Raw genomic sequence first — 23,955 nt, forward strand, 5'->3', positions numbered from 1 at the left:
CAATAATAAACATAATCATAAATTAAGAAAATGGATAAAAGAAGAACAATCATGATTATACTTTTCATTGTACTTTTCATTACTTTTTTCTTGTAGCTTTTATGGAAGGTATTAGGCTCAAACCGGTATAAAAGGTGGGAGTCCCCTTCCCTTACCGAAGGTTCTTATCCCAAACGTTTTGGCGATCACCTTCCCTTACCGAAGGATCATCCCGATCGATCACCTTTCCTTACCGAAGGATCATATCGATATCTTGTCTTTGGGGGTTACCTTCCCTTACCGAAGCATCATTCCCTCAGTTCAATTTACAATCAAGGTTATTTAGACATACACAAGAAAAGAGTTATATCAACAAAGATATCTTATTATATAAAATTAATGGGAGTCCCCTTCTCTTACCGAAGGTTCCCAAAAGTTTGTCGATCACCTTTCCTTACCGAAAGATCATCTCGATTATCTTGTCTTTGGGGGTTACCTTCCCTTACCAAAGGATCATTCCCTCAATTCTTTAATGCACATAAGATCATTATTATAATGCATAATGCGTAAGAAGAAAAAAGACATTAAACCATGACATGCAAACTTAACATCTATGTTCGAAAATATTTAAAACATGACATATAAAAATTAGCACAAAATCCCTACCTCGAGTGAAGTTTCGATAGGTATTCTGATGCAAATAGATGCGGTTTGTTAGTGAAGAGAGACTTGTTCCATAGCTAGACTTTGTGTATATTAGAATGTTTTGTATAGAAAAAGGGAATAGAATGAGAAAGGAAGGATCAAATAGCTCTCAGGTATGTGCAGATTATGTTAGGAGGCATTTAGGTAAAATCTTCAATCTGAATCGTCATTTTGTTAGCCCTATAACATTTTCTATGTTTGGAATTTGGAAATGGCTATTTGAGACAAATTTATAGAGAATTGAATTAGCTTTAAAAAGAATCTTAAAATAAGTTAATCGGATAACCACAGCTTGAGATATTTTCAAAATATTGTTAGTATATCAGGCTGGCTGATAAGCGCTCGATTTTCTACTATGAACTTGTAACCGATTTATCTACCTAATTTAATTTGAATTTGATTTTATACTAAACTTAAGCAATAGAGCTAGTATTATTATCTTTTTATTTAACTAAATATCATTCAAATCTAATAAATGTAGAATTAATTATGACTATATTTTAAAAGGTTGTTTATTGTCGGTTAGAGATTTACTACCACTAGTGTTTTCATGTGTTTAAATTTTAAATTCAAATCTTAAATCATTACCATTTTAATTAATTAATTAGTTATAAAAATGACTTGATTCAAAAAGTTGGAATGCTACATGGGGATTTGAATGTGATTTGGGTTAGTTATAGGAAAGAGGAAAGAATAATGGAGAAGGGAATTGATAGGATAGGGGAGAAGATTATGGGAAGAGGAGTTGTCGAGAGAATCTTGGGAATGTGTTAAAGATTTGAATTCAAATTGAGGGAAGGAGAAGTTACTGCGCACTTGGCACTAAACGCCAGAATGTAGGCGTTTAGTGCCACCCTTCTCGAATTGAATTCACACCTTTGCATGCTCTTGGCGCTAAACGTCGGGTTGTTGGCGTTTAGCGCCAACTCCTTTTTTTTGTATACTCTAGCACTAAACGCCCCAGACTGGCACAAGACGCCAAGGTGGCAGAGGCCAATTCAACAAAAGTACCACTCCTGGCGCCAGTAACGGACCCAGAAAAATTTTGTAGTGGGGGCAAAAATATAATAAAATTTAGGTATATATATATATATATATATATATATATATATATATATATATATATATATATATATATATATATTGCTTCCTACAATACCCAACAAGTTAAGGATTATTCGATTATGAATTTGAATTTTATTTAAGAGTCTGCATTTAGCCAATAAGTTACTATACATACAAGATGGAATTCGAACTCCTAACACCTACTTAAGCAGACGACCACTAAGCTGATCACTCGACCAACCCAAATTGGTTTAGATATATTTAAAATTTTAAATTATAACTATCTATACATATTGATAAAAACTAAAAATATACGCGCAATCACTTATTATAGTATTAAAAATAATAAAAAGATAATTTCACACCTACAGTATAATATTCAAAATAATAAAAATAATAATTTATCATAGCGTTTTAATTTTTAATATGGTAATATTATTTTTCTGTATATATTCTTAAAAAATTATTTTATTTTTTATTATCATATATTTCAGTATTTAACTGTTAGGTCTATTTATTATAGTCTTTATAGTATAAATAAATTTTTTACCCAAAGTAATTACTATAATCAAGACCATTTTAATAATAAATTAATACAGTATATTAATATATAAATAATATTTTTTTATCTTAAATAATTTTTTAACAAATTACTAATAAGTTAAGTTGTATTTAATTAAAAAACTAAGTTTCAATTTAACTATCAACTAATTAACTAATATAATGAAATTAATTATCATTATTTTTTGAGTTTATTTTTTTTATTATACTGACTCAAATTTAATAATATAATTATTATTATTATATGTTAAATTTAACAAAAAAATTTAGCATAAAATTAAAGAAAATAATTTATAAACATAATATAAAAGGAGCAAAATATATATATATATATAAGTATTATTATTTTTTTAAAATTTTGTGGGGGCAAATGCCCCCTCTGCAGTACATGTAGGTCCGTCCCTGCCTGGCGCTAGACGCCAGGGTTGCAGTGAACTTCCTTGAGTTATGTGCCTCTTGGCGCTAAACACCAGGTCCCTACATTTAGCGCCCAACCACCAGAATCAAATTCCTCCATCATGGAGCTCCCAGCTCCATTCCAAACGCACCGATTCCTATTTTTCTCAGAATGCATGATGCAAATACAGTGAAAAACAAGGAAAACTATGAGATATGAAAATAAAACAAATAAAACATGAAGAATAAAATATAACTAAAGGATACTAAGGCGTTGGGTTGCCTTCCAACAAGTGCTTCTTTAATGTCACTAGTTTGACGAGTCACCCCTGCTAAGTGAACAGGTTAGTAGTCTTCTGGCGGTCAACGTCGCCACCAAGATAGTATTTCAACCTCTGACCATTTACAATGAATCTCCTGTCAGTCTTGTCATCCATGATTTTAATATGACCATAAGGAGAAACCTTAGTGTCTAGAAATGGTCCTGACCACTAGGATTTCAGCTTCTCGAAAAAGATCTTGAGCCTCGAGTTGGATAAAAGGACTTTCTAACCCAGTTCAGACACTCTGGTGGCTATCTTTTTATCACGCCATGCCTTTGTCTTCTCCTTGTAGAGCTTGGATTTTCATATGATGTGTTTGGAAATTCATCAAGCTTATTGAGTTGGAGGAGCCTCTTTTCTCCAACAGCTTATGTATCAAAGTTCAAGAACTTTGTAGCCCAGAGCTTTATGCTCCAACTCCACAGGCAAGTGACAGGCCTTGTCATAGACCAACTGGTAAAGGGACATGCCGATAGGAGTCTTGAAAGCTATCCGGTACGCCGAGAGAGCATCATCAATCTTCCTAGCCCAATCCTTTCTTGAAGCACTGACGATCTTCTCTAGAATTCGTTTTATCTCTCTATTAAAGACCTCCACCTGTCCATTTGTCTGAGGGTAATAGGGGTGGCCACCTTGTGTCAAACTCCATACTTCTAAAGAAGATAATTTAGATGTTTATTGCAGAAGTCACTTCCCCCATCACTGATCAAAGTCTGTGGGATACCAAACCTGTTGAAAATATACCTCTAAAGGAAGCTCATCACAACTCTGGCATTATTAGTGGGCAAGGCTATCGCCTTCACCCACTTGGATACATAATCTATAGCTAACAACATATAGTTGTTTGAGTGTGAGGGAGGAAAAGGTCCCATGAAATCAATTCCCCACACGTCAAACAACTCAATCTCTAGGATAGCTTGCTATGGCATCTCATATGTTAGGTAAATTCTCAATCCTCTGACGCTGATCACAGTTGCTCACAAATTCTCTGGTATCACTGAAGAGGGTAGGCCAATAAAACCCGCACTAGAGGACTTTTGCTACAGTTCTCTCTCCACCAAAATGGCCACCATATTCAGAACCATGACAGTGATAGAGCACGACCTGTACTTCTGCATCTGAAATACATCAACAAATGATTCCATCAGAGTGTCTCTTAAACAAATAAGGCTCTTCCCACAAGAAACATTTGGCATCATGGAGCAACTTCCTAACTTGTTGCTTAGTGAAATAAGTGGGAATGATCTGGCTAGCTTTATAGTTTGCAATATTTGCAAACTATGGGGCTCCAAATGTAGCAAATAGCTGCTCATCAGGAGGCTTCATTAACTGGAGTGTGGTTAGCTGCTGCTTCCATAGACTCAATTCTGGAAAGGTGGTCGACTACCTTATTCTCCGTACTTTTCTTATCTCTGATCTTAACATCAAACTCCTAAAGAAGGAGCACCCACCTAATTAACATGGGCTTAGCATCCTGTTTGGTCAAAAGATACTTTAAAGCAGCATGATACGCTACTTAATATTATTTTAGGATGGACACAATAGAAGAACTTGTCCCCGAAAGAAGCAGCAGTTATAAGTAGATTAGATGGACGAGGAGCAAAGAGAGTAAGAGGCTAATTGGGAAGAGACAATGGATCAGACCCATAAACAAAGTTTGGCTGTAACTAAGGAAGATGCATTGACACAAAGGCATCCTCAAACACAGGAACAAGCTGCTGTGATAAGAGCCATCATTACATATTATATCATTCAATGGCTATTTTTTTCTCAAACAGAGACTTACAAAAATTTATGAATTTTTCATAGGCATAACAGCCAAATGCAGCAACTACAAAACAAACTAAGGCAGCAACAAGTTCCAGTAAGAAAGGATAACAACAAAAAGAAGACAAAAGTTGGTGCTCCAACAAAGTCATCTGTCATCCCAACCACACCTTAAGCACAACCACAAAGAGTTATTGTATCAACAAGTCAGACAAGATCAGCTACTACGCACCATTCAAACCACCAGAAGTATTACAAAGACCAACTAGACCAACTGTAGCAGCAACTAGACTACATGCACCACAGCACAGGGCCAAATTAGCCACATATAGGCCTCTAAATTCAGTTAATTCAAAACCAATATCGGTGAGGCCTTCTACAGTAGTGAATAGGGCTACCTCTTTAAGCATAAGGCCATCTATGAGTTTTGAAACCATGGGAGCAGTAATTCTTGCAACAACAAGCATGTTTATGCAATTCGTGCCCACACCAACTTTGACAACTCAGCCCCAAAGTAGACCAAGTGTCTCAGTCCCAGACAAGATCCCAACATGAACTGCAAGTCTTTTTTTATGGTTTTTGATGGTTCTTTTATGTTTTAAAATTAAGGCTTAACATGAATTATGTCAAATATATGCTGAACAACTCTTTCTTGGTGGTTTTTTTATTTTTTGAGTTTATTGCCATAATTATATTTAGGTATAAACATTTTATAGTTTGGCTGATTTTTTAGTTTACTGCCACAAATGTATTTAGTTATAAATATTTCTAGCATTTGGTGCTGTTATTTTGTACTACTTTATGTAATATGGATACTTTAATCTATTCCAACATTCTCAGGTTCACACATAAGCAAAAATATGCAATGAATACAATATAGTCATTTTTCATTCACAAATAGCAAGAAATACATGTTCATTTTGGTTACAATTTCAGCATTCAGCACACCCAAAAATAGCACTCTCTACTAATTTTTACCACCATATAGCAACAACAACACTACCACTACTACCTAAATAATGACAAAATGTTCATTATTATAATAAAAGCTACCCCAATTACAAACACCAACAACAAAGTATCTATCTTCCTTATGTGCTCTTCAATCAGAGATGAACTCATAGCTATTTGCTCTGTAACTCCCTCATTGTCCAAGATTTTCATTCCTTCACTCTTTCCAGCTTTCAGATTAATTTTCTTAATATCTTCTTCTACTTCATCAACCCAAACAAAATACTCACACCACATTTTCAATTTCTATTAAAATAGAAAGCGCAAAGGGAAAGATTTAACAAATAAGAAGAATCATAAGATTTGTTTCAATGGGTTTCATTCAAAATGATATACCTGCCAAAAAAGACGATGAAAAAATCAATGCCTAGGATTGGCATGCGTATACGATTTTAGTATCACCACTTCCTCACAGCAGAAGCAGCTTCCATAAAATAATTTTTCCTTCTTTTGGTGTAGCCCTCATAGTTGTTCTCGTAGATAGAATCATCACTCTCCATCAACAAATATTTTTTCCATATTTTTGCTCCACTAACTACTCAATTTGGTGCTTATGGTTTAATTCAGGTTAAAATGTGATGGACTCCCCACGTAGATCACTCTAATCCTCCAGGTAAATACTTGATGCACCACATAAACATCTCTGTTAATGTCTAGAGTGAGGATTTAACGTCGAGGCCATTTTTTCAAACGGTGCATAATTTTTTAGGTTTATTTTGTCAAAAACAAATGCTAAGGTCCATTTTGACAAAACCATAATTTTTCGGGGGCTAAAATGGCTATTTACTCCATTTTACATAACTTTGTGATTTTGCTATGGTTCAACATATCATTCATCAATAATTCCAAATTGATTTGTTTGTTTTCCTAATTTGTCAAAATTTTCTATAACTTTGTAAATTCGGAGTGGTTTGACATACCTATCATATGTGTTTATGCCTAACTAGTACTTATTCATTGGTTAAAAAATTATAAAATGAGACATTTTACATAGTCACTTCCAAATACTTAGAATTAATAACATAGAGAAAAGTCAAGAAACGGAGAAGAGAAAGAAACAACAACTAGAAAAAGAAATTAACTAGTGTTTGACTTTTTAGTAGGCCCTTTCTATTTTATATTCAGTTGAGATCTGCAATAAATTTTTGTGAGAGAACTAGTTTTTCTTTCCAATCTTTAGACTTGAGTCTTAGATGCTATTAGCCTAGATAGTTTCATATGATCTATTCTGTGCGAAATAAGAGGCTCATCATCAATTTTATTTTCACCTGTTGCCCAATCAGAACTAACATGAACCAGTGGACCTATATGCAAAGTCCTCCTATGGATATGCCCAGAGAGATTGTTTCCAGTTTCTTTAGCATCTTCTGAATGTTTAGGTAGGTAAATTAGTTGTTTGGACACATATTCTCTATGAGAGTTGGAGACTTCACTTCGGTTCTTTGTAAATGAATATCGTTGTACTTGCTGCATCAAACAATATAACCAACTGAGAGATAAAAAGAGAGATAAAAAGAAGATAATGAAAAATAACCACAAAAGTAGGGTAAAAAAAGATTATTATTGCAAAGCATATTAATGGGTCAATAAAATGTTATAAACGAAATAAGCAACCAACAATAGTCATACAAATCTACATCCTTTTTTGTGCTCATACATTATTTCTTTTCTACATCTCAAAATTAAATAAGAATATGTGCCACATGACTAAAAAGTCAACTGCAACCATAACACAGTTAGCATGTGTTACAAATAACTCAGCAAAAAAAGTAGTCAAATATTTTTGTTGACTTTAATAATAATATCAGGTAAATAACTAAATTTCAAACAAATAAATTTTTTTATATTTCACAATGATTCATTTCCTATCTACAAATTTGTTAACTGAATCAATAAAAAGTCCAAAGAATTATAACTTCTTCCTTTTCCTAATTTCTTAATAACTATACTATACGGTATTTTCATGATTCAAGAGGTATCCAATAAAAACTGTTACAATAAAAATTGTTACAATAAAAATTGAATGTTTTTCTGAATTACCTGCATTGATATTTTTGAACCAATATTGTCTTTTGACGTGACATGTGCCCTTGATACTTGTCTAACTCTTGAGTCAATTTTTTTCTCCCTATCTCCAGCATAACACTGCCTGAAAGGATATTAAAATTTTGATATGTATTAGTTATCTTATTAACAATAGACTTATGGAATAAGGAACCCCTTTTTAAAAATGAATTGATCGAGTGACTCAAAAAGTATGACAAAAAATAGCAATTAAATTATTAGAAGCATACAATTTTTGTTGCATTTGCAATATTGTTTAAGTTAACTAGCTATGATATAAAATAATATCTTCAAGAAGCCACCAAAGTTATTGATTGATCTTCACCTAATAGTTTAAGCATTGGAGATAGTCTATTCATGAGATTAATTCAAAAATTAAATAACTATAAAGTTTAAACTCTCGTATGAGTGAGCATGCAAGACTTGGAAAGAAAGAGGGATTATCATGTTTACCACAAGTACATGCAAAACTTTATCAATAATTCTTTTGTTCATAGCAGAGTTTAACATTCAAATTAAATAATAAATAAGAGATTAACTTAGTTAACCAATAATATATTAAGACATGAAATTCCATACTAGTAGTTATAGGGAAAGCAAAAGAAAAAATCTATCATGTATTATAAAATGTAAAAAAATATATACATAGTGCTGGAATAAAAAAATTACTACTAACAACAATTATAATCCAAGGACTTTATTAGGGGGTGAAAGATAACTAATAATACAAACCAGTAATAAAATAAAAGGATAACAAAAATTAACTATTTTTGTCTCAGTTTTAAAAAAATCAACTATTCAAGTACCTTCTTTTTGCTTCATCTCGCAATTTGGTGTCGATTTCTTTGCCGGGAGGATATTTTGGTAAGCTTGATGGATCACAAGGCAGAGGTTCTAATGTAAAGAACTGTGAATAAATAAGAAAATTTTTAAAATAGAAAATCACACACCTCTAATACAAAAAAGTTCAAATAATATTACATATAACACAAGAGTGTGAGTAGCAATTACTATTTCTTCATTTATTCCACACACATAGAGGTTATGTTTATTTGTAATAATTTATTTGTAGATTACAAATTAAGCCTCAGTAAGTACGTACTGACCACTGTGGGTATCACTTCTTGTATGCCATAGCAAAAAGGTGCTATTTAAGCACATGAGGAATTATAAAAAATAAAATATGTCTTAGAAATTTGAGAATAATACATTGTTTAAGGCGTAAAGGAACAAAATTATCATTACTCCTCTAGATGTAGCATGCATAATCCATAACAGATGGGATGACATAAAACACATATAAAGAACACTAAAGTTAAAATTCAATTGAATTTTTTTTTCATTAACTAATTTCTATTGTATTTATTGTTTAACAAGAAATTACGGCAGAAATTACATGTAAAATTATGAAGATATCTCTACATATCTATCAAATATCTCATCAAAAGAATGTAATTTGAATATTTTCATTATTAAGAAATTATTTTTATGTTATGGCAAATGTTCTTGCACAATTGTTGAAAATTCTAAAAAAAACATATTTATGAATTAAATGAGCATAAAAAACATCAGTTTCTCCATATACATTGGAGAAATTCAAGTTAAATTATTTATCAAACAACACAATAGCATTGAGTCATTGAATAAATTTTCACAAACTCTATTGACTTATCAGTTATAGTAGAGTTTTGTGATATGAACAATATGATAGTAGGAAACGTCATGAACTTTTTATCATGCATGTTATAAACAGTAAATAAATGACCTTAAAATACCACTTAGATTAGGAAAGAGAATGATGAAGCTAGCTGAATTAGATTAGATAAATTACTTGCTAAGAAAAACAAAACTTCATACCTCACTTTTGAGAGCAGCAGCAGCTGTCCCTCGGTGTGTTGGATCAATAGATAGTAAAGTCTCTATAAGCTTCACAGCAGCATGTGGATAATCCTTGAATGTGTCTACAATACATCTCTTATAATGGTGTGGAGACTTGAATACTGTTGAAAGTGGCAATCGCAATTTCATCCAATAATCATCAGATGGGGAACCACAAAGTTTGAAAATTCGATGTATCTGCTCAACCTACAAGGAAGAAGAACTAACCTTTAGTTATCTCTTATATACCATCAATAACGTTGTGCATTAAAATTTGAACTCAGTCAACAATAGTAAATATGAATTAAAAACTAGGGTTGTACATAGGAAAGTATAGTTCACTAATGTTTCAAAGATGGCTAAAATAATTCATTTTAATTAAATAAGATCAATTTCATAATGTAACAACATTGGGAAAATGCCTTTTTTTTGGTAGTTCCATTAGTCATGTTAAAATTGTATGTATATGCAATTTTGATAGATCTTAGTTTTGAAATTGGTAGGCTACCACAAAATATAAAGATATCATATTAACTATTAACAAAGATAAATGACTAATAAATCATTCGTAATAACCAAATGATGGATACCAGAACATCTCACCTCTGTTTTTCCTGGCAATATAGGTCTGCCACTATATAGTTCTCCTAATATGCAACCAGTGCTCCACAAATCTACGGCAACCCCATAATGGTTTGCTCCGAGTAAAAGTTCTGGTGGTCTATACCAAAGCGTTACAACACGACTTGTCAATGGAATACTATGATGGGGGTCAAAAAAACTTGCCAAACCAAAATCTGCAATCTTTAAGACATTATTGTTGTCAATGAGAATATTTGATCCCTTTATATCACGATGGATGACACCATGACTATGACAATAATCCAATCCACTGAGAAGTTGTTGCATGTAACATTTTAGCTGACACAAAAAGGTATTGTTAGAAGTTTTTCTATAAAAAAATGATATAGAAAGATAGTCAATAATCGAAGCTTTGAAACGGGATATTGCTTCCTATGTTGCTTCTTATCTTATTCAATACACGTATGCATAATGATCTCAATTCTAAGTAAAATAGAAGACAGAATGAAAAGAAACATGACTACCTGTGGTTCAGAGAATTTAATAGCAGGATTTGATGCAAGCCCTTTAAGATCATGTTCCATATACTCAAAAACAAGGTACAAGTTGTGGGATGTCTCTGATGTTATCAAGCTATCCAACTTTATTATGTTTGGATGGTTAAGCCTACGAAGAATAAGGATTTCTCTAGCCATAAACTTGATGCTCTCAGGGTTAAGACTGTCAAAATATACCTTTTTTAACGCAACAATCTTTTGATTAGTCACATCACGTGCCTTATAAACAGTACTATAAGTTCCTTGCCCAATCTACATAATAGAATGTCATCAAAAGATTCATTTAGTGCCATAGACTAATATCATCAATGATAAAAGTATCACTGTACAATTTGTTTCATAAGATTCAAAGTACACAATTTACAAAACTAATGAATAACATTTTAACCACAACAGAAAAAGAAAGGTCTCTTTGTCATGGTAGAGTTCAAAAAAGCCTCGCAAGAACATTCACAAAATAGCATTAAAAATTACTTAATAGTTGAATCATAATACAAACATAGATAGACAAAGAAAAAAGGTAATTAACATCTTACTTTATGTAACCTTTCAAAAGTATTTGCGCTCCTTGGTATCCATCCCTTGATAGCTTCACCAGCAACAGAAGAAAGCCAATCTGGCCATCCTGCTGAAACTTGCTCTGCCTTTTCAGCCTTTGGAATCCTTTCAATAGTAGGATGGTCAATAATAGTCAATTCAGATTTCTCTATCTTATTCTTCCTAGTTTGATCATCATATGGCTGAATTGAACCATTGTCTTTCTTATCAATTGATGAAACTTTCACATCATAATCATCAAGTGACTTATCTTTAACCTGAATACCCTCAACCATCTTTGAGGAATTCAACTGTAAAATATTTTGATCTGATGCTCTAGTGCAACATGATAATTTGTTTGTGATCCATTCCCTACAGTCTTCTATGGTCGAACTCTTTGAACATGTACAACCCATGTTGCAGTATCAAAGCCTATATATAAAATTGCCCTTTAATAAAATAATAATTAGGACTACCATCCACCAACTAGTACTCCATCATCTTCTAACTGCAAACTAAAAAATTCATGAATAGTCACAAACTAAATAAATAAAATTTTTAATTTTATTTTATATAAAATCAAAGTTAGAATTTTTTTCTCTTTGGGGATATACAAACACTTTTTCTATCGCCACACATACCATAAACACAAATCACAAAATTCTACAATTTCGGAGTCTAATTGAATATTTTAATTTGACTCAATTAAACCAAACATACAATTCTAAACTCACACACTATGTCAGTAATAGTTAACCACCATAAAGAATAACACTTTTCACAAATAAAATCTAAGAAAAAAAAAAGCAAAGTTAAATAAAGAGAAAAAAATACTAGATAGTAATGACAATACTGAAAAGAAAATTTAACCATCAAATTTGAAAATTAAAAACTGAAAACTAATTAATGAATAAAAAATATACCTCGGGTGGTAGAAACTTAGAATTGGGATTAAGGTGTAGTTTAAGTATGGTATCAGTATTAGTATCAGTATCAGGAGTATAAACAATAGGTGTGAATATTCTTTCTTCTATCGGAGTTTGAACAAATCTGAGAATATTCATAGATATCACCTAATAGTAAAATACAATTTGAATTGAGCGCGACTTCTGCTCATTAAAAGTGAGATTTAGTAAGCATATTCTAACTAAATAACAGAGCTACGGAAAGAGGAGGACCCTTGGCCCTATCAAACAATAGGTATAGAGTTTGAAGTGAGCTTTGAAAGAAGGTTAGACGATGAATCAAGGACAACAGATTCTACTAAAAAAAAGTACATAGGTTTAAGCATAAGAAAAGGAATTTATTCTTTGAAAAAAGGCCATTTATCTTAGGAGTAGGGAAGGATGCTATTTCATTCTCTTTTCTCAAAGAAGATTCCAAAAAAAGTTAAAAAATATTGAATTAAAAAAGATTAAAATAAAGAGAGAAAAGAAAAATAGAAAAAGAGAATTTGATGATGAAGTATAAAACAACAACCTTATATGCTTTTATCAGCTATGCCTATGCTCAATCAAAAGAAAGCACTTTCTCTCTCTAAAATGGGTGGTGCTATGGTCTGAGTATATGAGTGAGAGTGATGACTTCATCCACTATGTTTTTGCTCTAACAAAGAACGATTGATATTGAGTCTATGTTCAAAGTTCAAAGTTTAAACTTCAAAGCAGGTCACCAATTTTTGTTTGGAAGATAAATATAAGCAAGGGCCACATTAAATATGTTTTTAATTTCATTTAAGCTTGTTGACTAATTAGGAACTCGTTTATATTATTCCTTTTTTAAGAGATTAATAGCTAATTACCTGATAAATATGTAACAATAAAGGTTTAATTATTCTGTTAGCCTCTATAGTTTCATTGAATTTCTAATTAGATCCCTATACTTTTTTTTTCAATTGAGTCCCTATACCATATCAGATTTTATAATTAAGTCCCTACCATGATAAAAATGCTGGAATTAACAGAATATTCTGTTAAGCAAAATGAATATGTCTAACACTTGACTGAATATTCTATATAGTTTAACAAAATATTCCGTTAATTTCAACATTTTTGTCACGGTAGGGACTTAGTTACAAAATCTGATATGGTATAGGGACCTAATTGAAAAGAAAAAAAAAAGTATAGGACCTAATTGAAAATTCGATGAAACTATAAGGATCGATGAAGTAATTAAACCAACAATAAACTATCATGAAAATAATCAAGATAATAGATTATTTGTTTAATAAAATTTTTTTCTTTAAATAAATAACAAAAGAATTAATGGTTATCCTAAAATTATTTTTTTTAGAAAGCCAAAATAATTTTTATAAATAATTAGTGGGTATTCGTTTAAAATTATGTTCTTAGAAATATTATATTTTAGGTATTGTAAAAAAAAATAACTTATTTGTTAGATGATACCATGGTGTGGACAACTGAGGTTGAGTGAGTCCCTCTCTTGTTGCATCGGAGAATTGGGTAGAAGGTTGAATGAGTTTCTTTGAGTCAATTTAGGTTGAGGAGTCCATTTCTTGTTGCATCAAGATATTGGATAAAAAGTTGAATGATTCTCTTTTTATTTAACTAGATTGAGCTTTATGTTTGTGGAATTATGTTTTTTTTTTGTTTTAACATAATAATTAAGAGGTTATATACCTCCTAGACTATTGGACTGAGCTGAGTTTGGAAGAAAGACTGAGATTGAGAGACAAAGACTAAAAGACAAAGACTGAGAAACAAAGACTAAATTAAGTTCTATATTGTGTTTGATGTAAAGTATACAAGACTAAGTTATATCTTAGTATCATTTTTTATTTAAGATAAATATAAAGAGTGAAACAAACAAAATTACTTAAATTCCCTTAAAAAGAAAAACAAACTCTAACCCGTTTTGCCTTTTCCTTTTCTCAAGAACTCTGCCTCCCTTCACCTGAGCTCCCTTCTTTCTTCTCTATTTGTAACTGAAGAAATATCAACTTACTTAGACAACTAACTTTGGTATTGGTATTAGCACTATACCAAATTAAAAAGATTTATGCTTGGTTGACATTCTACAATTTGACAATTGTTGTATTTAGGTCATAAATAGAATCATATCTTTGAAAGCATATATTATTATTGTTTCTCATCTCATCAACTTTTCTGCTTGAATAATTAAAAAGAAAAAACAACCAAGTGAATTGATATTTCTAATTGCAATTTGAGTAAGGTTATTACAATAATGATTATAACATCCATCCATCACTACAAAGAGAAGTGAAGAGAAGATCCATTTTGGCATCGCGTGCATATTCTCAAAGCCATAAGCATCACAAATCTATATTGTGAGAATGGTTAATAGTTATATTGATAAGAATAAGAACGAAAGTGAAAAAGCTTTAATAACAAAAGTGAAAAAGCTTTAATTTGTTTTTAAAGAGGAGTAAAATTAGAATTTGAAAAGTTAAATGAGAAATGACACAGAAGTCATGTCAGCTTGCACAACACACAATAGAGTATTTTTAACCAATACTAATTGGAGATATAAATAATTATGTAAGCTCTTAAAAGAAAAAGAGTGAACATAAATTCACAAAAACTCACCGGAATGTAGCTTTCTTGGGACTGAGGCATGATGAACACCATTCAAAAACTTGCAAGTAAATCATTTTACCAATGCCATAGCCATTAGTTTATGAACTAAATAAATTTGAAACGGTATCATAATTTATAATAATAAGCTATAGTAACTTACATTTTTAAGAATCTTAATCCTCTTGCTAGTTGCAATAATCATAGTAGAAGAAGAAGAAATGTCATTATGTGTTATTGTTTGTACTTGTTCTTTGTTTGAAACATGACAAACCATTTGGCAGTTGGATAATATTTTCCAATAACACAAGTTTCTCACTTATAAAATAAGACAACGTAACTTACAACTTTTTCTCTTTCTCAATCTTCCTCTTTCACCCTTCAAAGAAAAGAACAAACCGAGAACAAAAATAGTAAGATATTTTTTCTAATTTGAGAACCGAAACAAAATAAATATTCGAGAAGGTAGATATGATGAACTGAAAATTATGCAAGGTTAGGGATAAAATTTTCTGCGAGTCGAACCAAGTTAGCTTATGCTAGACCTGCAACGCTAATGCTCATGATGCTAACTTCCTTACGGTTAGACATTCCAGGACGATCCTTTGCTGGAGGCTTGTGGAGAGGAAGTCATTTGAAACGGAAGAGGTAGATGGTATCAATATCACCGGTGCTGATACAAGTAACGAGGTGAAAGTCGCAGAAAATAAGGTTGGACTATAAAATACCAGAGTCCCAAAAACTCGAAGCTACCTCTTCAGAGATATAGAGAATGATATATTTGAGAGAGAAACAAAATTAGGAACGAGAGCAAGAGAGAGATTCGAATCATAAATTTAAAATGAAAAAAGATGAAATCTTACTTAAAAGCTTTTCTTTTCAGGAAAATTTCAGCTGAGCCAATTTTAATGTTCAAAATTTGTTTGTCAAGTAAGGAAAAAATTGTTGTATAGAAAAGTTGTTGTGCAAAAGTGAGTTTTAAAGTTCACATAGTATTGTTGAGTTTTCTTGCCTTCCACATGTCATTCAACCAGAATACACACTGGTCGAGCACTCGCTGCACCACATGTCAATAAAAAAACCATCTACTACATTCATATTATATATTAATATATAGATAGATATCCTTTCACAATAGTATCATGTTTTCTGACAAAGACTCTAGCGCTTAATTAATGATGCGTTTCTGAGTTAAGTCTCTAATTTTTCTTTCCCAACATTTGAAAATCTTCGGATGCATCTTCCCTTTCTTAAAATTAATAAAAAATATTAAAAATAAATAAAGAATTATTGATGAACAAAAGTGAAATATAAAAATAAAAGTTTGCAAAGACCTGAAAACCAAGACTAGAAAAAGGTAGTGAATTGTTTAAAAATAGTGAACGGAAAATTTTGGTAAAGCAATTTGAGGTGGTGAAACGATTAGTTGAGAAAAATAAATATAAAAGATCAACTTCTAAAACTAAAGTATGGGAAAACTCTTGTTAGAATACAGTTAACAGAAATAATTCAACCTCTTGAAATGATAAAAAAGAATAAAAAAACTATTCAGAAAATATGTTTTAAATTATAATAAAGAAATGAAACTTTGAAGAAATGAAGAGTTCTGATGCTAATATCATAACAAAGATTTCAAAAACATAATAAAATTTCAAAATCAAGAACAATAAATCGAGAGAGAAAAAGCACAAAGAGAGATGAGAAAATTTCCAACTTCGAAAGTATGAATTTTTTCGAATTTCGGGAATATCAAGCATAAACATCGAAGGAAAATTTATCTCAAAATCTTTTGGAATGTTGAAAAAATTTAAGATGTGGCATCAACGCTCATCCACTCACAGTGCCAAAACCATTCATCATTCTATGATGCAGGAATTTAAGAAAATAATCAAGAGCTAAGCAACACATACAGTAACATAAAACCATGAAGAAACATAATAATACACTGTCCAATCACCGGAGCCTTTAAGGGAGAAAACAAAGATGTAAAGTACTAGGAGATAGTAGAAGATGCAGGGCTGCATAGGAGTTGGTTAGCACTATTTCTACTCCTCAAATTTCTTAACATTAAATTCTGCCTCTTGATAAACACATAAACCTGTCAGATCAAACAACTAAAAGAGATACTTATATTGGACCATAATGAACAAATAGCCCAGCACAAGAAAAGATCAAATAACATGAAAGTCCAAACAAAATAATTTTTCTTCATTTATTCTCTTATATTTTTCTACATCTTTCTAGAAGTGGTGACTTGATATTCTGTTAGTTATTGAGAATCTTTTAGGATTTGCCATATCTTCAATATGATTTGATGATCTATATATTCTTCTCTTGTATATATGTAACAGCTCCAATCATTTGTAAATGAAGGAAATACACACAAATATTCTGCACATAATATAGCCTCTACTCTTTAGCTTAATATGGTATCAGAGATCTCTAAGAGCTCTGCTGATACTCTATTATGGTAAAAATTGCCAACCCCGATAATCATTCTTCTCATTATTTTTTCCTTCCATCTCTATTGTTATGGATGATCCTTCATAAAATACATCATAAAGCCCCTTTAGTTCATACTATATTCATCTCCAATTAAAATCCTACTTCTGTTTTTATCACTCAAGTACTTAGTAGGAACAATTACCATTTCTGGTCAAGAACATTTTCTATGGCAGAGATTTTCAAAAATAAATATGGCATTCTTACTAGTCGTCTTGCTTCTCCTTCTCATGATGATCCTCTATTTTCTGTCTGGAAGTGCTGCAACAACTTAGTGCTCTCCTAACTTTTTCACTCTCTATCTCCGTCTATAACACAGAGAGTAATATACCTTTCAACTGCTGCCTCTGCTTGGTATGGTCTCCGTGAGAGATTTTCTCAATCTGATCTTCTCAGAATTGCTGAACTCCAGGAGCAAGTTTATACCTTAAAACAGGGCACCTTAAAAGTCATAAAGTTTTACACAGCTTTAAAAACTCTCTCAGGGGAGCTTGATAATGCTGGCCTCTCCCTCCTTGCACTTGTCCGGTGAAGACACACCGCTCCCAGGACTTTATCATCCACTTCCTCAAAGAACTTGACGAACATTTTTCTGTGGTTCATTCACAACTCCTCTTGCTCGATCCTCTGTCGTTGATTAATTGTGTCTTTGCCATGTTGATATAGTATGAATGCCAGGACACGGTGATGTTGCTGCCAAACTTTGTACCTATTGTGGGTGGGGAGGTCACACCGTAGAGGTGTGTTATGGCAAGCATAGTTATCCTCTTGGTTATCCATGCCATCTTCGACGGCCTCGGTTCTCTGACCGCAACACTACTACTGATTGTGCTCAACGTGGAGGTGGCTCTGATTCAGTGAATAATGTGGCTACCTCTTCCCCCAATTTTCAAAATGTGCTAAAACTTGATAGGATTCCCATTCATCACCCAAGGATCAGTCTTAGGCTTCACTTCAGCCCAACTCACACTCTCATGGCCCTTTTAAAATAAGTTGAAGCCCACAATCAATAATGCAAGGACCAAATTAAAAATATCCATTCATTTCAAATTGGGCTTTTCTCTAGCCTAAATTTAGGTAGCCATTTTCTTTGTTCATATCACACTTTTTCTATTTTAAATCATATATCTTCAAAAACAAAAATTTTTTATACTTTAATTTTTTTCTGGAGCTACTGATCACATTGTATCTTACTTATCTTAGTTCATCTCTTATTCCAAAAATAGTTCTATTTTTATTTATTTGCAAAATGGTTCCCACATCACAGCTCACTATATGGAAATTGTCAAATTTTCAACTTCATTAATTCTTACAAGTGTCTTTTATTTTCCATATTTTTAATTTAATTTAATTTCTATCTCCAAACTGACATATACTCTTCCATGAGAAATCACTTTTTCACAATTCTCTCGTACTTTGCAGGCACCGAACAATAAGAAGATGATTGGTTTAGGTAAAGTGAGAGACAGATTATATATACTTGATTAAGCAATTCATCAAAATAACCTATTACCATTCTACTCAATAAACTCCACTTATCGTACACCCGTTACGCAAGCAAATTTATGGTACTTTCGTTTAGGTCACCCATTTGGACATAGACTTAGTATCTTACACAAGCAATTTTTTTCATTCATTCACACCATGATGAAATTTGTGATGTATGTCACTTGTCAAAACAAAAGAGAATTTCTTTTTCTTAAAGTTCCAATAGAGTAAATAGCATTTTTGATATATTACATTTGGATATTTGGAAAATTTTTCATCAACATTCCATCCATAATCATAAATATTTTTTGACGATTGTACATATCATAGTCGCTTTACTTGGGTCATATTATTAAAATCAAAGAGTGAGGTGACTCAACATGTCCAAAATTTTGTCACACTAGTAGAAAATCAATTTAATTCCAAAGTTAAGGTCCTTTGTTCCGATAATGAGCCTGAAATTCTTATACCACATTTTTTCTCTTCTAAAGGAATTATTCACCAAAAGAATTTTGTTGAAACCCTCCAACAACATAGTCGTGAAGAAAGAAAACACCAATATATTTTAAATGTTGCCTGTACCCTCACGTTTCAATATAATTTACTTCTTTATTTTTGGTTTTACGCTATTCATTATACATTTTATTTAATAAATAGAGTTCCATCTTCAAACCTCAATTTTAAAACACTTTCTGAAATTTTGTTTAATAAACCACCCAATTTTTATACTCTTTTAAAGTCTTTGGTTGTCTCTATTATGTTTCCACACTAATGGCCCACCGCTCTAAATTTGACCCAAGAGCCTACAAAGTAGTTTTCTTTAGCTACCATTATGGTTTCAAATGTTACATCATTTATTCTCTTGAGCACACACAAATTCATGTCTCCAGAAATGTCCAATTTCATGAATCCTTTTTCCCTTTCACAATAATAGTCCCATTCCATCAAGCTCAACCCAAACTCTACATTATATTTTCCCACCCATTGCTTTAGAATTCTCTATGGCCTCACCTCACCATAAGCCCATCACTTATTCTTTTCCTAGTAGGCCAACAATCCTACACATTGACCACAAGTCACAATCACCCTATCCCCATCTTACCTTCAACAATCAACACCACAACATTGCAGCGGAGGCCTAGCACGATGGCATATCTATATGCCTCTTGCAAGCTGCACCCGGGTTCGAATCTCAGCTAAGGTTGGATATTGTTTAAAGAACCCATAATACCCATGTAGCGTGTGCGTGTGTGTGTTGTGTGGGTGTGTGAAGCATGGATGTAATACCTAGGATTGGGGGCTGTCCAATCCACTTGACCAAAAAAAAAAATACCACAACATTTCTCTTAATCTCCAACATCATCTTTCCCTTGCGCAACCCTATCACCATCTTCCTCTCCTACCAAACTTATTCCTCTCGCTATATCACGCACCTCCGACACTTCTGTCGTCTCTCTACCTCGTCGAAGCCTTCGCTAGACCCGACTCTTAACCCGCCTTGTCGATTACATTTGCAGCGCTTCTCTCTCTTCACCCAACACCATCCTGTTTTCGGTGCTGGTATCCCCTCAAGTCTGTCTTTTTCCTCTCCTTTTTATCTTCTTCTTATCGCAGATTTATCTTTTCTTTGCATTCTGATTATGAGCCTAAGTCTTTTCCAGAGGCTAATAAATTACCTCATTGGCGTGTTGCCATGAGAGATGAGATTCAAGTCTTGGAGTTGAATAGAACCTGGCAATTGGTTGATTATCCCCTTTGGGTGAAACCTATCAGATGTAAGTGGATTTATAGAATTAAGCGGTGTTCTGATGGCACTATTGACAGATACAAAGTCCATTTGGTGGCAAAAGAATTTATGTAGATAGAGCGTGTCGATTTCTTTGATACTTTTTCTCCAGTAGTAAAGCCAGCTACAATCAGGATTGTTTTGCCTCTGGCTTCTATCAAGCCATGGTCGGTCCAACAATTAGATGTGAACAATACTTTTTTGTACTGAAGAAATTTACATGACATTGTCTCCTGGTGTTTCTGCTAGTCAGCCAGGTTAATGCTGCCGCCTTCTCAGATTCCTCTATGGCTTGCGACAGTCAAGTCGCGTGTGGTATGAAAAGCTTTCCCTTCTCCTTATTTCATGTGGGTATTAACAGACAATTTTTTACTATAGCTTATTTATCAAAGTAATTGGGTCTGGGCTGTCTATATTGCTAGTCTATGTTGATGACATTGTGATCACTGTTAATTCTGTTTCTGAGATTGCTATCATTAAAACAACCTTAGACACCCACTTTAAGATCAAGCATTTGGGTATTCTGAAATATTTCTTAGGGATTGAAGTTGCACACACTGCTCAAGGCATTTCTCTTTCTCAACATAAGTACTGTTTGGATTTATTAAATGATTCAGGACTTTTGGGTGCTAAGCCTGTCCCTACTCCTATGGATAGTGCCACAAGACTTTCTCAAGATAGTGGACCTTTGCTCCCTAGTCTACTTGTTTATCGCCGTCTTGTTGGCCACCTCATTTACCTCCCAACCACCCAGCCTGACATTACTTATGCCACTCAAAACACTCAGTCAATTTGTGGCTGCTCTTACCCAAAATCACTACCCTGCTAATATCCGCATCCTTCCTTACTTGAAAAATAGCCTTGGGCAAGGTCTCTTATTTCCTAAAACTGCAAGTTTGCAAATTTTTTGTTTTAGTGGTTCTGATTGGGCTGACTCTCTGGATACGCTTTTCTCACTAACAGGATTCTGTTTTTTCTTGGGAGATTCTCTCATTTCATGGAAAACAAAGAAGCAAACAATAGTTGCCCATTCTTCAACTGAGGCTGAGTATCGTGCTCTTGCACACACCACTTGTGAGCTCCAATGGATCCTAAATGCCCTTAAAGTGCTTCATGTGACATGTGTTCGCCCTCCAGTTTTGTATTGTGACAACTAGAGTGCTCTTCACATTGCGGTAAATCCAAATTTTCCAATAATTTTCCTTTATTTATTCTCTTATATTTTTATACATCTTTCTAGAAGTGGTGACTCACTATTCTGTTAGTTATTGAGAATCTTTTAGAATTTGTCATATCTTGAATATGATTTGATAATCTATACATTCTTCTCTTGTATATACGTAACAGCTCCAATTATTTGTAAATGAAGGAAATACACACAAATATTTTGCACATAATATAGCCTCTGCTCCTTTAGCTTAATTACTTATATCATATAATGCAACACAAGATCGAAAACATAGGAGAATAAGAAATTGATATTCGAGAACGTGGGACCCAAGGAAACAAAAGGAAAATAGAACCCATCTACCTAATCACTCTCCTTCATCCAGTACAACGACGATGTTTGCCTAGGGTTGCATTTTCTCCTCATTGATAACCACACTAAAATAGAAGTACATGTTTCATACCTCAATAAGTTAATAAGCACAGTAAAAATCCTAGAAGAATAACCAGATAGATAGCATTTTTTATATCAGTTTAAAACAGCATTTTCGGTTCCCCAACAACAATGAAGGCAACTAGAAGGGAAAAAAATGACTTACAAAAAAGTATAGTGGAGCCACCACAGTGATAAATACTGGCTATAGTAGTCCTGGCCATCGAACGATGTAGGATCCTGTGAACTGATAATATCAAGTTTACTAATTCTGGAAATATCTTGATTGTGTGATTTTATGTTGATGATTTGATCTTTACCGGCATCAAATCAAAGATAATTATAAAATTCGAGATTATAATAAAACACTTTGAATGACAAATATGGATTTAATGTCTTATTTTTTTTTACATCAAAGTCATTTAAAAAATGATGGAATTTTCATTTCTCATAAGAAATATTTAAATGACACTTTGAGAAAATTTCAGATAAAACATTTAAAATTGGTTCCTATTCCGGTCGAAGACAAAATTCAATTTGAATTAAAAGTCATTACAAGTTCATGGTTCAAGGTTCATCACCAGGATTTGGAAACCAGCTGCTTCGAAGGGTTATACTACCAAAAGCGGGTACAATTGGCTTGCTCATATAAAATTTCAATGGAGAGGTGATGGGAATTGGAAGTGGCTATGAAAGCTAACAAAGCTTTTTCATTCTGAAAAAGGCCAGATTCCTCTTTTGGCTTGCGTTTCATGATGCCATTCTCATGAATGTCTTCCGTCATAAAAGGGGCTTAGCGGTGAGTGATCTTTGTAATAAATGTGATAATGAGCCTCAATCTATGTTACATTGCCTCCAGGATTGTTCCATTGCTCGTGATGTATGGAATTATTTAGATCCTTCTATTGTTGAACATGCTAATGCTTCTGACTTCCGATCCTGGATTACTAGCGTTGTTAATGGTAAAGAGGAAGTAGTGACTGCTAGAATCTGGTGGATTTGGTGGAATAGCTGTAATCATTTCTTCAACCTGAATGAACCTTGGCTTAGGAGAAAAATCTCTTGCCTTGCGAGAGCCTTGATGAATGAGTTGAAAAGGGTGAAGAATGTTCTTAAGGTCAATTGTGATGCTAGTGTTCTTTCGGACTCTCTTGTTGTGGGCTTTAGGTGCGTTATCCGTGATCATTATAACACCTGGATGCTAGATTGTTCGAGGTGCCTATCCTTTGATTCAGTTTTCAGGAATGAATTATTGACAGCTCGAAATGGTCTTATAATTGTGTGGAAAGTTAATTGTGATTCTCTGATTTGTGAAACTGATTCTATGAAGGTGTATCTTTTGCTGACAATATTATCAACTATGTTTAGGCGATAATATGGATATTATAGAAAAGATTATGGAGTGGTTAAGTAAAAATTGGGAGGTGTCATTCACTTGGGTTAGAAGAGAAGCAAATGTTACTGCTAATTGTCTAGCCAAGATAGGGACTAAAAGTGTTTATTCTCGATCAGTATGGATTCAACCAAGTGATAACCTCAAACAGATTTTGTTGAAGGATTCTACTATGTAATTTTTTGAGGTTGTGTTCCTGCTTGTTTT

At 32.9% G+C, this 23,955-nt stretch overlaps 1 protein-coding gene and 1 long non-coding RNA gene across 7 annotated transcripts; one reads left to right on the forward strand and one right to left on the reverse strand.

Moving 5' to 3' along the window:
• Positions 1-6,847: 6,847 nt before the first annotated feature.
• On the reverse strand, positions 6,848-15,406 carry LOC112789788 (probable serine/threonine-protein kinase At1g54610). Of its 5 annotated transcripts, none has more exons than XM_072232532.1 (9): positions 14,992-15,406; positions 14,295-14,369; positions 11,425-11,940; positions 10,856-11,140; positions 10,353-10,670; positions 9,729-9,956; positions 8,678-8,778; positions 7,848-7,956; positions 6,848-7,274 (listed from the first exon to the last, which is right to left on the reverse strand). In XM_072232532.1, exons 3-9 carry the CDS (start codon positions 11,839-11,841, stop codon positions 6,984-6,986), a joined length of 1,749 nt encoding a protein of 582 aa, XP_072088633.1. In that variant the 5' UTR covers positions 11,842-11,940; positions 14,295-14,369; positions 14,992-15,406; the 3' UTR covers positions 6,848-6,983. The 5 variants fall into 5 exon arrangements, with proteins under 5 accessions (XP_072088633.1, XP_072088634.1, XP_072088635.1 ...); XM_072232533.1 differs by having other exon boundaries at positions 11,425-11,933; positions 14,992-15,094; XM_072232534.1 differs by lacking the exon at positions 14,295-14,369 and having other exon boundaries at positions 14,992-15,076.
• A 4,935-nt stretch (positions 15,407-20,341) lies between these two features.
• Positions 20,342-22,152, forward strand: LOC140183732 (uncharacterized). 2 transcript variants are annotated; one of them, XR_011879610.1, is made up of 3 exons: positions 20,342-20,529; positions 20,631-21,070; positions 21,719-22,152. It is a non-coding gene; the product is annotated as an uncharacterized lncRNA (long non-coding RNA). The 2 variants fall into 2 exon arrangements; XR_011879609.1 differs by having other exon boundaries at positions 20,525-21,070.
• Positions 22,153-23,955: the final 1,803 nt, after the last annotated feature.

This window comes from Arachis hypogaea, chromosome 3, assembly GCF_003086295.3.
Source record: "Arachis hypogaea cultivar Tifrunner chromosome 3, arahy.Tifrunner.gnm2.J5K5, whole genome shotgun sequence".
NCBI classification, from domain to species: domain Eukaryota; kingdom Viridiplantae; phylum Streptophyta; class Magnoliopsida; order Fabales; family Fabaceae; genus Arachis; species Arachis hypogaea.